Genomic DNA, 15,138 nt, shown 5'->3' on the forward strand with positions numbered 1-15,138 from the left:
CCGTGATAATCTATTCTCACAGTCAGGTTACAATAATTAGGAAAGCATGTGTGTAAATTATTATAGGCCAAGCAAATTGGAGAACGCTGGAGATAAAAACGAACATATCCCAAATCTATGCCTGTTCTCCCTTCGTTATAGCTGTAGAACAAGAGATCTCTTCTGTGTGTCTGTGGCTAGCGATGCATACGATTACCCAAACAGCATCTTCAGAGGGAAACGGGTCTCTACTACTAGTTACACTGGACGACTGCATAAACTGCAAATAGAGCTGAAAAAAATTGAGACATATCACCAGGTACAGATGTGCTAAGAATTTGGGTGTTAAATTCAGTGTAGCCAGGTTCCAGCTGAATGAAAGATGAAAGAAACAGGCCCAGGAAAAGAATTGAGAAAAATGACAATCTTTGCAGTTCTTAAGAGTGGAAGAAATGAGGCTTACTGAACTAAAATCAACAGACTTTTCTTTACAGCCAGAAATGATAACGGGCTTCTAGGGAACATTCGCAAGGGGCTGGGAAACTTAGGTAAGAAATTCCCACAAGAGGGATGGAAAGTATGAAGACAGTATACCTGAAAAACAGAACTCAGAACAGCAGCGGAAACCCCCTGAGAACAGACATGGATGGATGTGGGTCACAAAGCACTAGGTCAGAGGACAATCTTACGACAGGGTTTTAACCAGTGCTCCATACGGCACTAGTCTACTGTAAGTTCATCATGGAGCGTGTTGCCGAGCTTTGGTCACCTATGGCTACCAACGTTGTTACTGTGTTGCTATGATACAGGCTCAACGGGAAAGGCCACCTGCTGCAGTGTAAAGGACAGGGTGTGGTGAAAGCAGAAGACAGGCAGCACTGAAAACATCAAGCAGCACTGAAAAAGCCATGTGAATGGGAACCTTGCCATCTATAGGAGAGCAGACAGGGCACAGCATCAGTAATACTATTCTGAAGAGCAACCAGCTAGTGCTGTGGCTGGAGGTGCATTCCTAGTTACTCTAAGACAGGCTGGCTATAGAACTGACTACAATTTCTTCTTCTTCTTCTTCTTCTTCTTCTTCTTCTTCTTCTTCTTCTTCTTCTTCTTCTTCTTCTTCTTCTTCTTCTTCCTTTTGAGACAGGGTTTCTCTGTGTAGCCTTGGCTGTCCTGGACTCGCTTTGTAGACTAGGCTGGCCTCGAATTCACAGCGATCCACCTGCCTCTGCCTTCTGAGTGCTGGGATTAAAGGTGTGTGCCACCACCGCCCGGCTTACAATTATTTCTTACATGCTTACTTTTTTTTCACATATTTGAGTTGTCTTGAGAATGCCATGAGGATACCAACATTTGAAAATGCCCAACTGAGCTGAAACTCAGATTATCTATTCAACCCCAAGCTAGACGTATAGTTTCATGTTTCTTTTTAATTCAACTAACATTTATTTTATATTTAATATTGAGATTACTGAACTCTTAGAGAGGTTGCAATGTAGAGAAGATGACACCAACATAAAATTTACATAAAGCTGAGATAAAAGTATAAATACAGAGCTAGTGGCCTAATGAGAAGCAGAATACTAATGCCTCTAAGCTGAAGGCTCTGGGCAGTCTCCTGGGAAGAGGGACTTAACAGGAGCTTCAGGAAGTGTTGGGAGACTGTTAGGTTTTTTTATTGCTGTGATAAACACTATCACTAAAAGCAACTTGGGAAGAAAAGTTTGTTTCCCATTATCTCTTACAGTCTAGCATGAAGGAGGTCAGGGTAGGAACTCAAGGCAGGAGCTGATGCAGACACCATGGAGGAGTGCTGCTGACTGGCTTGCTCACCTATCTTTTTTATACAATTAAAGGCCACCTGCCAACGGATGGCACTGCCTACAGATGGCTGAGTTATACATCAATCATTAAGAAAATGCCTCATGGGGGCTAGAGCGATGATAGCTCAGTGGTTAAGAACACTGTCTGCTCTTCAGAAAGACCCGGGTTCAATTCCCAGCACCCACATGGCAGCTCACAACTGTCTGTAATTCCAATTCCAAGGGATCTTATACCCTCACACCAATGCACAGAAAAAAAAATATTACAAAAAAAAAGAAAATGCCTCACAACACACACTAATCTGATGGAAATATTCTTTCAACTGAAGCCCTTTCTTGCTGGATGACCCTAAGATCAGATTCTTCTTAATGTTTTCTGCCTATGAGTTAGATATGGTCAAATAACATCAAGAATGTAAACAGGACAAAAAGTAAACAATGAGCTTTTATTATAAGCACCCTCTAGTGTTCCCCTCTCCCCCTGCCCCAGTTTTTCTTTAAATAAACTAAATGAACTTTTGGGGGGCCTCATTTCAGGCCTTCGGTTGACAACTGTCTAATCATTCCCTTGTGCCCACCTGCCCAAAAGTATAAGCTGAACATCTTTCCTTTGGCAGCTGTCACCATTGCATACCAGCTGCCCTGAGCCATTCACAGAGGCTTTGTTGAAAACTATACTCCAGATGCAGAGAACACCTCAACCAAGAGCCTGCTAAAGCCACCCACTGCTGCTTCAAGAGGCCTTGCTCCGGTGGGCAGGCCTTTGTTTGAGTCTTGACAAGCCTCCATAGCCACCAGATGAGCTTGCCCACAGCCTCTAGATGGCTGCTCTAGATCTTATGATAGATAGCAGTCCTCAATTAGGTCAGGAGGAGGAAGAAGATCTCAGGAAAAACAAAAAACAAAAAACAAAAACCCTGAGCTGTGCTTACACAAGACCTCTGGCTGGTAGGAATGGAAACCGTGCTATGCTTAGCGGAATTACAAGCCGAGTCCCAGCATGCCACACTCCTTTTCTAGATATAAATCAAGCTGCTTTCCGGCTTATTTGCTTGCATATTACATTGTGTTATTTACTTCCCTACCTTTTTAGGTGGTTTCGTGTGGCCCGGGCTGGTTTCAGATTTACTATGTAGCTAAGAATAAACTTGAACCCTTCATTTGGGTTCCTTCACCTTCTGAGTGCCAGGATTACAGGAGTATGCCTTTCTTTTTATGTTAGCCTGAGAGGCTTCTCTCAGACCACCCCACCACCACCACCACTCTTGTGTTGCAACTTTAGGCTCTGATAAAGCAGTTTCCAAAAATATTTAGTTTATCTTGTGGCCTCTCTCAGAGTTGAGCAAGCTTAGCTCGTTGCACACATAGCTCAACTGATATTTGTTATACTGGCACTTGAGACAGGAAGACCAATAGTCTTAAGCCTCCTCAGGTTACACAGTAAGTGTGAGGCCAGGCCTATTTCTGCAAAGACTAGCTAAAAGTTCTAAATCAGTGGCAGCCTATACCTGTAATCCCAGAACTTGGGACACAGGGGCAGGAGGATTGGGGAATTCAAAGCCATCCTTAACTACCTAATTAGTTCAAGGGCAGCCTAGAATTCAAGGACCCTGTTTTTAAAAGCAAACCAAAACCAAACTAAAAGAAAACCTAGGGCTTTAAGCTCTAGTATCAGCAGTGACAACAGAGAAGTGGCTGAAAAGTTCCAGAGTCATCAGGAGCCTTTAAGAGTCTTGCTACTCCAAGCTCAGAGCTGCAGCGCCAGGAAGTTCTGAGGCTCTAAAGAACTAGTAAGAGGCTCGATGCCCAAGGCTGGAGGTGCACTGCCCACAGCGGGCGGAGAGCCACTGAGAAGTAAGAACTCCAGTGCCCGAAGCTCTGAGCTGTAACACTAGGAAAGCAGGACAGGGGGCCAAGGGGGACTAACAGAAGAATCTGTAAGAGGTGGGACTAAATAGAGAGAGGCTATGGAATCCCAAGAGTTGGGCACTGAGGTCGATAGAATGGTTGGAGCGAGCAGCCAAGAATTAGAGCCAATGATCCTGACACTCAGCTCAGGAGGTGTGACTTTAATTGGTGTTAGTACTCTAAACCCACAGTGACAGTAAATCTCTGCTTCGTATACCAGGAGTAATAAGCCTCTAGCTGTCGAGGCTTGGAACCATAAGCTTTAGTTCTCAAAGCTGAGAGCCATAAAGCACTGAACTTGGAAACCCAACTTACAAATCTCTGGCACCAGCAAGGCTAAGGCAGCTGGGAGCTCTGTCATTCTACCTGAACAGCTGTTTGTGAAAATTGGAAGCACAGGCTTTCTATGGAGAACAATGGTGACCTTGTGCTAGCTTTAGCCGGTTTCCCAGGGTCGGTTAGCCTGTCCAGGTATGGCTCCATTTGGCCACTTGCCAATTAACTGCTTGTTGGCTATTCAGGATAAACAGTGCTTTCTAAAGTGTAGCTGCGCCCCAGCTGCTGAGGAGGTAGCTAGTTGGCAAAGTCTCATTTTAATCCCACTTAGAAGAAAAGGCAAGGAGTAACTTCATGCAGATGCTTAGAGATATGCTTGGATCCTCAAAGGAGCTGCTGTAAGTATCTCTGGTGAAACCATGCCGACAGGCTGCCAAAGAGAGTAAAAATGCTTGCAAATGTTTATCCAATCAGAAGAAAACACCAAAATTAGCAATATAAGCTACATTAAAGATAAATGCTTAGTCCTGCCAACCTTGCTAGCACTACAGAAGACAACATATGTTTCCCTGTGTTGATGCCAAAAGGCCAGATCTCTGCTTCTCAACCCATGTCACACTTTCATTCAAGACAGAAAATTGGTAACAGTTGGAGGGAAAAATGAAACCTGAACAGCAATTAAAAGTGAACATTTTTCTAATCATTTTCCTTTTATATTTTTTTAGCAGCTTCCTTATTGAATATTTATTTGTATATTCACAAACATGTACTTGAAAACAACTCTCTGTGATGTTAGGCTTCTCAGAGCTCATGAGGAGAGTCTTCAGGATGGAAATGTTGCCTTTATATTAAGAGAAGTCCAGACTTGGCTTTGTCTTGTCTTTCAGTCATATGGGGATACAAGATGGCCATCTGTGAGTCAGAAAGAGGCTCATTTCCTGACAGTGAATGTGTTGGCACCTTGGAAATTAAGAGATGAATCTGTTGTTTAAGTCACTTGGTCTATGGTGTTTCGTTATGCAGCCAAAGCAAACTAAGACAATGCTGACAAAGCTTGATTCTGTTTCCTAATTGCTTTTTAGGAGTGGATCTGGGGAAAGGAATTGGATTTCAAGCAGGACAAGGAGTCAAACTCTGAAGTTCATCAGGCTTTAAAAGTGTGGGGGCAGGCACTAGGAGTTCTGGGTTTGTTAGAAGCTGCCACTTTGGTGCTATTTGAAAACTGTAGCAGTGAGCTGAATATAGTCCTCTGAGATTTTGGACTCTGTCTCTCTGATCCTTAAAGAAAAAAAAAAGCTATCATTCCTCTTAGGTATGCATATGCAGCTTGTTTTAAATCTCTGGACCACACTGGTATCTGATGTGCAATCTCTTTAATACATTTGTCTCAGCCTAGAAATGCAGATTACTGTCTGCATCTTTACTGTTCATTAAACCAACAGAGGGCATGGAATCCTAAGTCCCTATTGGCCATCTCAAATCTCCATAACACTAGGACATTAAAATGGAGTCAGGCAGAATTTCAAGGCGACTTTTCAAAATATACATTTGCTTGACATTGGCGTAAACAGATCCCTTCACAGCTTTGATATTTCCAGTACCCGAGTGTGGAGCATTTTAAGTGCCCACAAAGTTCTCAGTCTTGGGGCCTTTGTTGCTGACGTTTCAGATTTGTTCTTTCTTGCGATGCATCCACTGGGGCTCCTCTGCACTGTAAGGTCTTCTTTTTGGAGGCCATCTCGATCTGTTGAGCTCTGGTTGGCACCTGACTTGAGTTACATTGCCTCTCACTGTTCAGAATCCAAAGGAGAAAAAAATGATCTATTGTAACATAATGAGTCAAGTGCAGGAGTCTGACACTGATGGCACTGGTGTCAAGCAATGTTGAGAATTTAATTTTGATTTAGTATTAGATATAATTCTGCATCATTTTCCTTCCCTCGGTGTCTTTATGATAGTAGATTGTTCAAGAGATTTTATACACTAAGCCTCCCCAAGGAAGGATAAATATTTTATTTTCAGATTGTGGCCACTACAAGTTGCAGCTGTTATACACAATGAAGAGAAGAAGGAAATGAGGAAATTATCAGAACAAACAAGACAAGACAAGAAAGCTCCTGACATCTGGCAGCAAGCCCAGAGGTTCCTGAAAGCCTTTGTGGGCTCACCAAATTTTGGGAGTCAGGTTTGCTGAATACTAATAGTTTCTAAATTAAGGTGTTAAGGAACCTTCCTCCGATGTTGTGGGATAGTTCTTATTCTGTTTTCTGGTGACTTTCCTCATCAAGGCATTACAAAACAGGAGCTGCCACAGTCACAAGGAGGTTTCACACAACTTTCAGTTGCAAGTCCATATCTGAGAACTGGAAGTGGTGAGATGGTTAGTGGAGTCACTCTGTAAGCTGTTAGTGGACCACAGTTAAGATGAACTATGTTTCCGTTCCAAGAATTACCAGTTAACGCATATTGGTATGAGAGCTTTTCTAGGCTTCGGGGGCTTTTAGAATGTGGAAGAGTACTGAAAGTCAAGGCTGGAGTGAAGCATCAGGGGACTCGTGTGGTGCGCTTTCTGGTCCAGGCTGGAGTGAAGCATCAGGGGACGCGTGCGGTGCGCTTTCTGGTCCAGGCTCGAGTGAAGCATCAGGGGACACGTGCGGTGCGCTTTCTGGTCCAGGCTCGAGTGAAGCATCAGGGGACACGTGCGGTGCGCTTTCTGGTCCAGGCTCGAGTGAAGCATCAGGGGACGCGTGCGGTGCGCTTTCTGGTCCAGTTCAAAACACTTCTTCTGTAACTGCCCATCTGAAGCAGTATGATGAACTGAAAGGCCAGAGCAAGTTCTGACGACATCATACTGTGCTTCTCTTAGTTTGCAGTAACTATGGTGCTCTGCTAGTGAGAGAGCTCAGGGACAGAATGCTCTTTTTGTTTGTTTGTTTGTTTGTTTGTTGTTTTGTTTTTTGAGACAGGGTTTCTCTGTGTAGCCTTGGCTGTCTTGGACTCACATTGTAGACCAGGCAGGCCTGGAACTCACAGTGATCCACCTGCCTCTGTCTCCCGAGTGCTGGGATTAAAGGCACCACCATGCCAGGCTTTGACAGAATACTCTTGTCTTGAGTTTCCCACTACATAATACTTTTAGCTGTTCCCTAGCCTCAAATTTGAAATTTGGAGATTTGCTGAATCTGACCCTTGTTCAGGCTTCATGAGAAACTGTATTCTACATTAAAGTGCTGGAAAGTGTATGGATCTTTAGTAGTATCTGTCAAGGATAGAAAAATACAGCTTTGTAACACTGGGCAAGTGTCTCTCTAGGTTTCATTTTCCTTACTTGATAACCGGGCACAATACAGTATAGGCGCATCATGTAAATGAGTTAAGAATAAATAACACATGTAAAACATCTAGAAAAGCGTGACATATAGACAAACTCTCTGTCACTATTCACATTACTATGAAGGTAGGATCTACTGGGTACAGTGGCAGAAGCATGTAATCCCAGCACTTGGGAGATAGAGGAAGGAGGACCAGGAGTTCAAAGGCTGCCTCAGTTAAACAGCAAGTTGGGGGTCAGCTGGGTCACATGCAAGCCCATCTCAATAATCAATTAGTTAATTAATGTAGGATCGGAATATATAGGATCAGTTTCTTCTCTAATAAAATTCTACTGAAGCATAGATAGTTTAAATTAGCTGTCATAGAAATGTATATAATTCAATCCCAATTAAAAAAAAAAAGCAAATTATTTTTCCATCTCACCTTAGTTGCTTCACTGATGATTTGAAACCTGGTGCTGTCCTGTCCTGTTGTGGCTGAGCCTAACAGAGCCCGGTAGGTGGTATTCTTGGAGAGCTGCTGTTTCTGCCGCCTACAGATATATAGAGTATTGTGCTATTTAGTTTTGTTAACCTGACACAAAGTCGAGTCATTTGGAAAGAGGAAACCTTAAGTGAGAAGATACCTCCATCAGATTGGCCTGTAGGAAAGTCTATGGGGGCCTTTTTCTTGATTAACTTATTGATGTGGGATTTTAAAGGCACTGTTTTCTAGGCTAAAACTACCTCATAGATTGTTTAAGTACAAAAGATCCCTGCAGAGGGAAATCTATCAATAGTTAACACATTTCAAAGTTTATTTACTCTTTGATCCAGTAACTGAATTCCTAGAAATCCTACTTTTTGTTGTTGTTTTGTTTTTCTAGGTGCCTTGCTCATGATGAGGAAGTGATGAACTGCTGAGTCATGGCTCCACTCTTAGAAATCTGTTATCACGAACTCTGGTGCCCCACATTTGACCATGTCCCCTTGATGGGGAGGCCCGGTGGCCCTCAGAGGAAGGATAGCAGGTTACCAAGAAGAGACTTGATACCCTAGGATCATATAGAGGGGAAGGAGGTCCCCCTCAGTCACAGTCATAGGGGAGAGGAAAACTACTGGAAGAATACAGAAGCGATGACTAGATGAGCTTACTTGATGGGAGGAGATGATAAGAACAGGGATGGAAAACCCGAGGCAGGAGTGACACCTTCAATATATATCTTTTTATATGACTTCCAAACCAAACAAGTGCATTGTTTTTGAAAGGAGACACTTAAAAGGTTATTTAGAAGTATTTTGGCTTTTAAAATAAAACACCATTTAGATTTTCATAGTGAGTGTATAAACTATTCATTAGATTTCCTAATACCATATTTTTAGCCCCTCAGTTCTCAAAAGTTTAGTCAAATTAACTTGGGAATCTGGTCAGCAATGTTTTCTGGGCGGCATATTTACTCACCTGTAGAAAGCAATCCTGCTACAGTCCCTGAAAATGGCTTTATCCACAGCTTCATCTTCAACACTAAATAAGAAGACATTTTAAGAAATATATTTTACTACAATGCGAGTCCAGGACAGCCAAGGATACACAGAGAAATCCTGTCTTGAAAAACCAACAAAACAAAACAAAACAAAAAAAGAAATATATTTTACATAAGACCTGTGAGCTCAATTTTCTTACCTTCCTTAGTTATAGTATAAACATGCAAAATAAACTTTTGGATTTTATTCTGCATTGCAAAATTGTGTCACTGCTGTAACATTAGATAGTACTTATGCTGCAGATCAATAGCCTTTTGTAAAACTACCAAAGTGAGCAACAAAATATCTTCGTGGGCTTTCATGGGAAAGCAGCACTGCTATGGATCACGGAGGGGGCTTTTATATAGTAGCCACAACACTAAGATCTGAAATCTAAAGCCAAACCAAACAACCAACCTACCCACCTGTTGAAAGAACAAACTATTTTCAGAGCATATAGTTCCTGAGATAGAGCTAAAGAAGACAGAGAGTGCCTAGATAAATGCTCTGCTACAGTCTAATAAGCAACCACAAGATAAGGCTCCAAATCCCCTAAGAAAGCTATATGCCAGGTGCTAGAGTCAGAGAGTAGGAACAAACAGAAGGAGGAAAAACTGCCAAGAGGATGCTAACAATCTACACATTAATACTCTTTAAAACCAACTTTCTGGAAGAATTGCATCTGGAATAAAATGTAAAAAGACATACATTACTGTTTGAATTCATATGTATTTCAATTAGCCTTTCTCTGGTTAAAACAACTATAAGCTATAAGGCGGGTGGGGAGCACCAGCTTTGGTGACGAGGTGTGGCTTCCTGCACCTGCAGTTAGCATGTCCATGCTTTTGCAAGAAGCTGAACTATGAAAACATGTCTGGACAGACGGAAACACTCACTTAGCCATGACAAGAAACTTTTTTCCTGGGGCTGGAGGGATGGCTCAGCAGTTAAGAGCACTGATTGCTCTTCCAGATGGTCCTGAGTTCAATTCCCAGCAACCACATGGTGGCTCACAGCCATCTATAATGTGATCTGATGCCCTCTTCTGGCCTGCGGGGGTACAAGTGGGCAGAGCACTGTATACATAATAAATAAATCTTAAAAAATAAGAAACGTTTTCCTTTTTTTTACATATATATTTATATTATTACACATATATACAATAAACTACCTACAGCAAGAAGAACCAGGAAACAATCAGGAATTATATAAATGTTACATTCATAGTGTTTTGGCTATTTGTATTTCGCAGCCTTGAAGAAAACATCTTTCCTATCTTGGTGAGTCTAAAATTCAGGATGTAAATCAATGTCTATCATATCTCATCACTATCAACTTAAAACATCTATCTAGACCTAAAAACATCTTAACCCCTAAACAACTAAGCTTAATTTTAAAACTAAATTATCTGGTTTTCAACACCACCAGAAACTTGAGAAGGAATAAAATTAATTACCTGAGTATACAGATGTTTTTTTATTATTTTAAAGACTCATTGACTATAAGACAGGTTAACTCCTGGCAACACCCAGCATACCTCAGAGAAGATAATGAGCATCAAAGAACCTCCTTATGGAGATGGCTTCAAATGTGGCAAACAAGCCACTAAGCAAAATGTTCTCGTTTCTACCACAGACAGAATTCTGCCTGAAAATGGGCAAGCTTGGATGCAGGTAGAGTCGACAGCCAAACTCTGCCAAGACAGGGTAAGCAAGTCCTCAATAGTTCCTGCCTCACAAATATGTCTGTCAGATATATTGGGCAGAAGGCTGAAGATGATGCTCAAACATTATAGAGTTTTGGGTGACAGTTCAGACAGCAAACCATCTTCTTCCGTCATCTTCTCATTTTGGAAGCTGCTGGCCAAGAAACTTTTATAGTGGGGAGAAAAAAGAAAGAAAAGCAAGCAAGCTTCCTTTAAAGTAGGCTTTGGCCCTGTTTATTTTAATCAAGTGTGACAACATTAGGAGACCTTTCAGTGTTCGGTTTCCAGTTTTGAAGAATGAGCCTTGGAAAGGCATTGGAAGAGATGGAACCACCTAAACGTGGAATGCAGCGCGCTTAAAACTCATGCCTTTAGCGTTTCGAAGGTTAAAGTTATCTAACCCTCCTGGAAGTACTTTCTGAGAGCTTAGCTATTAATATTACCCAACTCCCTGTAGCTGAGAAAGAACGATGAAGCAAACACCGAGCATTCAAAGAAGTGTGATTAAAACGTAAATGAAGCCATCAAAGCTAGAAGGTTGTTTTTGCATCAGTTCTTGTGAGAGCAATGGCCCTTTACCTGATTTGCTCTTCCTCAGCTGCTGCCATGGCTTTCCTGTTAACTCTGTCTGGCAGTTAACGCTCAGGCCACAGCCTCCGGAGATGGTTAAAAATAGGTAACAAGCAGACTTGCTAAATTAGGACCCGTTTTCTTCACAGTCAAATTTATGGGAAATGAGAGTGGACGGGGCGGGGGGGGGGGGCAATCGACTCTTTTTCTCCTGGAATTTTCTCAAGTGTAAGCCAGCATGTCTATAGGGATATACTTGGTAACTATTTCTTAGCTGAGAATCACTAATGAACCTTGCGTTTATTGGCGGAGGAGGCGTTCACGCAACGTGCTCTAGAGGTTAAAATCTAGAGCCTGAGAAACAGGAAGCACCAAGATGGGTTCGTCTCAATGGCCGTCACTCTACCATACCGAAAGCTGACCCGATCTCTTCCCACTTTTAGTTTTGAGTGGGAAGTGTCGTCTGGATTACTGCTGGATGCTGATGTTGCCGGTCAAACTGTCACACTGCGACTGACCCGCAGGCTTTTCAGAGTCAAAAGGGACTTTTGAGCTCATGAACCGTTTCTGCTCCAGCCCTTCCAAATTCCAGTCTCTGCTTCTACAGCTTCACAGCTGGAGAATTCACTTCTGGATGTCAATCATGCATCCAGTGTGCTCACCGGACCTTGACTTGGAAAGGATTAGGGGCGAGAAGAAGCGGGCAGAGCCAAGAGTTGACCGCTGCACTGAGTTCCTTTAAGGGCTGCAGGAAAAGAAGCGGGCGCCCCGGACCTCAAAACTCGGGTCACCACCAGGCGACGTTCTGCTTGAGACAGGACCACGCCTGCGCAGTAGGCGCAAAGTTTCAGGCGCGCTTTGATGGTCCCAGAGACTTCAGTTTCAGGGACCCGGATAATCCCGCCCACAAAGCAAAGCCGGAAGAGGGCAGGACGAGCCGGAAGAAGGCGGGACTAGCCAGCCGGAAGGAGGTTCAACGCTTTAGGTAGGCGCACCATGACTGTGAAGATGGCGGTAGCTGCGTGGCTTCAGGTGTCTCCTGTTATTTTTCTTCTTTTGGGGGCGCAGCCGTTCCCATTGTCGTTTTTTGGTGCAGGGCCAGCACCCGTGTTTGCCGCAGATAGATCCAAGTGGCACGTTCCAATGCCGTCGGTGAGTGTTGGAGTCACTACTGAGCCTGGAGGGGGAGAAGAGGTGGGACTACGGTGGCCCAAGGGGTCCAGGATGATTTCAGGAAACTTGTATTCCCAAAGCGGGTGGGATGCCCAGAGTGCCAGGGTAGCTGCCGACCTGGTCGCATCTGCCCGGAGCTGAGAGCTGCACCGTTTGCTGTAGGCTAGGAGGAGTGTCAGGGCCAAGCGTGTTCTTACCGGGAGAGTAACAGAACTTTAAGCGCGGGACTTGAGAGAAACTTGATGCACAGGTAGATAGTAGTTTCTGTTTCAGCTTGAGTGTCAGGTAACCTAGGCTTGGATGAAAGGGATATGTGAATAGAGGTCTTTATTTTTAACTCTAGTGTTTTGTGTCTGTGTGTGTTAAAATTTTTGTCAGGAGGTGGTTTGATTTGGTTTAAACTTCGAAGTGTTTTTGTGATTAGGGGACTTTGAGGATTCAAAAAAAAAAAAATATATATATAAACACAGGAATGGCCAAAACGGAACAATTCTAAAATGTAATGTGGTAAGGATAGTGTTTCGTTTGGATACTTAACCACGAAAACACGATTTCGGTGAGAACTGATTTAAAAGCCATTAGCCGTTTTCTTGAGCTTTTTGTTCAGTTTTTATCCTGTTCCCTGTACATTTATTTATATGGCAAATATTACAGCTTTTATTAATTTTTCTAAAGATTTTTTGGGTTTTGAATTGTACTTTTCTATGTGTTACTGAAATGATTAATAGTTAAGTCCTTTTAGATTTAAAAGTAAAACTGCTGGCAGGTTATTTGAAAGCAGTGATCGGTTGTTCTGAAGGAAGATTAGCGAGTAAAGAAAAGGAGCTGTACGTTTTATGATGCTTTTTAAATTAAGTTGAAATTTGTAGCAGCCTCCCATTTTTAGTCTCTTCTCTCTGGCCTGTGGAGAGGAAATCATGACTACACCGAGGGGCAAGAGCCAATAGTTAGGATGTGATTGACTTTTCCTGAAAGAAAAGGTGTTGCTGTCCTTTTGATTAAGAAAGTTGATTTGAATATCTTATACATTTAGGTAGTCGTTTCTGCCTTGAAAATCGAAATGCCCTGATGCTAATTATCTTTCCTTTACCTTTGCAGGGGAAAAATTATTTTAGTTTTGGAAAGATTCTTTTCAGAAATACTACTATCTTACTGAAATGTGAGTTTTAAAATTTCATTATTTGAGCCTTTTAAACTTAGAAACATATTTTCTGCCATAGTCTGCTTGTGTGTGTGCCTGCATGTATGTACATGTATGCATATATGTGTATATGCATGTAAAAGCCAGAGGTCAGTTACTTCTATCTTCCTCAATTGCTGTCCACCCTTTTTGTTTTTGGAGATAAGGTCTCTCCCTGAACTTGGAGCTTGCTGATTGGCTAGACTGGCCAGCAGCCTCAGGGATCTTCCTTTCTGTTTCTTCCCAGCACTGGGGTTGCAGGCGTGGATCACATTTAAGTCCAGAAATTTAGTAGCCTAGCAGTGTTTACATACAAACATTTAGTATATATAATGTCCTATCAGTGAATAGTATTCAGAGTACTTATATGAATTTTATTGTCTTATGCTCTTGCTTTTTAGTTTACTATATTATGTATAGCTATACTTACATGGAGCTTTTTATTACATATTCATTTTATATATTATATACTCAATGTATATTTTATTGAATTTATGTAGACTGTAATGCTATACAGTGTATGTGTTTATGTACAAAAATTATGTGTATATTTAATCACATTTTAGCAGAATTATATTTAATCTTGTTGGTTGAGTGCTTGCATCATTTTAAAATCTGTTCTGAGTCATTCTTGTGTGCTCGTTAGCCACTTACTGAAAACATGGCCTAAGCTTGCCAGACCATTGACTAAGATACTCAGTAGACCTTCTGTTTACCAAGGGAGTGTTTAACACTTCAAGGACTGTCGGGTTCAGGGATATTACCAGGAAACAGGGATTACAGAGAAGAAAACCAGTTTGTCTAGTGAGAGAGCCACAGGGTCTAGAGCTAAACTGTCTTGTGTGCACTAAAACCTCCTTTAGTTCTGAAACTTTAACATTTGGAAGTAAACAATCACGGGTAGCTCTGTTTTTGAGATGGGATGGCACTACAGAGCATCACTGTCATGTGGCCTTTTAGTTTGTTTTTAGAAAACGGATTCTCACTAGGCTCGGTTTCCCAAGTGCTAGGATTTACAGGCATTAGCTACCGTATCTTGTTTCATGTGTGTTTTGAACGTACCTTTCTCCCTGAAAATGCAATAAAGTCATAGTTGACTGATTTTATTCTTTTTTTAAAAGCTTTTTCTTCTATTTATTTATTTCCGTTTTATGTGCATTGGTGTTTATCCTGTATGCATATCTGTGTAAGGGGTGTCATCTCTTGAAAGCTACAGACAGTTGTGACCTGCCCTGTGGGTGCTCGGAATTGAACCCAGGATGTCTGGAAGAGTAGACAATACTCTTAATTGCTGAGCTATCTCTCTAGCCCCTGATTTTTCTTTTTTAAGATTAATTTAGTTATTACTTATACAATATCCTGTCTGCATGTATGCCAGCAGGCCAGAAGAGGGCACCAGATCTCGGTGTAGATGGTTGTGAGCCACCATGTGGTTGCTGGGAATTGAACTCACGACCTTTGGAAGCGCAGACAGTGCTCTTAACCACTGAGCTATCTCTCCAGCCCCCCAGCCCATAATTTTATTCTTTAGTCTAGTAAGTGATTATAAATTGCTGTGTGCTGAACATTCTTAGAGACCAGAGAAGTGGTAGGAACATTCTCTTCTCTCATTGCTTGCACTCTAGCGGGAGTGAAAGGAGCAGGCAGAATTTGCGTGAAGACTATACTTGTGATGATTATTTTTAACTGTCC

The 15,138-nt window shown here is 42.1% G+C and overlaps 2 protein-coding genes across 6 annotated transcripts in view; one reads left to right on the forward strand and one right to left on the reverse strand.

Annotated features, from left to right (window-relative positions):
- Nucleotides 1-11,975, reverse strand: part of GANC (glucosidase alpha, neutral C) — a 61,684-nt gene extending 49,709 nt beyond the window's left edge. Inside the window, exons 1-3 of one of the 4 annotated variants that reach the window (XR_014778128.1) lie at nt 11,103-11,975; nt 8,757-8,819; nt 7,740-7,848 (exon numbers count right to left, since the gene is read on the reverse strand). Coding sequence is in view for 2 of the 4 variants with exons in the window: in XM_084776348.1 (XP_084632474.1) it covers nt 7,740-7,848; nt 8,757-8,819; nt 11,103-11,131 (201 nt within the window). In the remaining 2 variants the exon portion in view is untranslated. Of the gene's footprint in view, nt 1-573; nt 790-7,739; nt 7,849-8,756; nt 8,820-11,102 lie in introns of those variants that run through there. The other 3 variants (XM_084776348.1, XM_084776349.1, XM_084776350.1) reach the window with 3 other exon arrangements.
- A 57-nt stretch (nt 11,976-12,032) lies between these two features.
- The window catches only part of TMEM87A (transmembrane protein 87A), a 46,655-nt gene continuing 43,549 nt past the window's right edge, over nt 12,033-15,138 (forward strand). For both annotated transcript variants that reach the window (XM_084776360.1, XM_084776361.1), the window contains exons 1-2: nt 12,033-12,245; nt 13,365-13,425. In XM_084776360.1, the coding sequence (XP_084632486.1) occupies nt 12,090-12,245; nt 13,365-13,425 (217 nt within the window). In that variant the 5' untranslated portion in view covers nt 12,033-12,089. The remainder of the gene's footprint in view (nt 12,246-13,364; nt 13,426-15,138) is intronic.

The sequence above is a fragment of the Acomys minous genome (assembly GCF_964271855.1).
Source record: "Acomys minous genome assembly, chromosome: 3".
NCBI lineage: Eukaryota > Metazoa > Chordata > Mammalia > Rodentia > Muridae > Acomys > Acomys minous.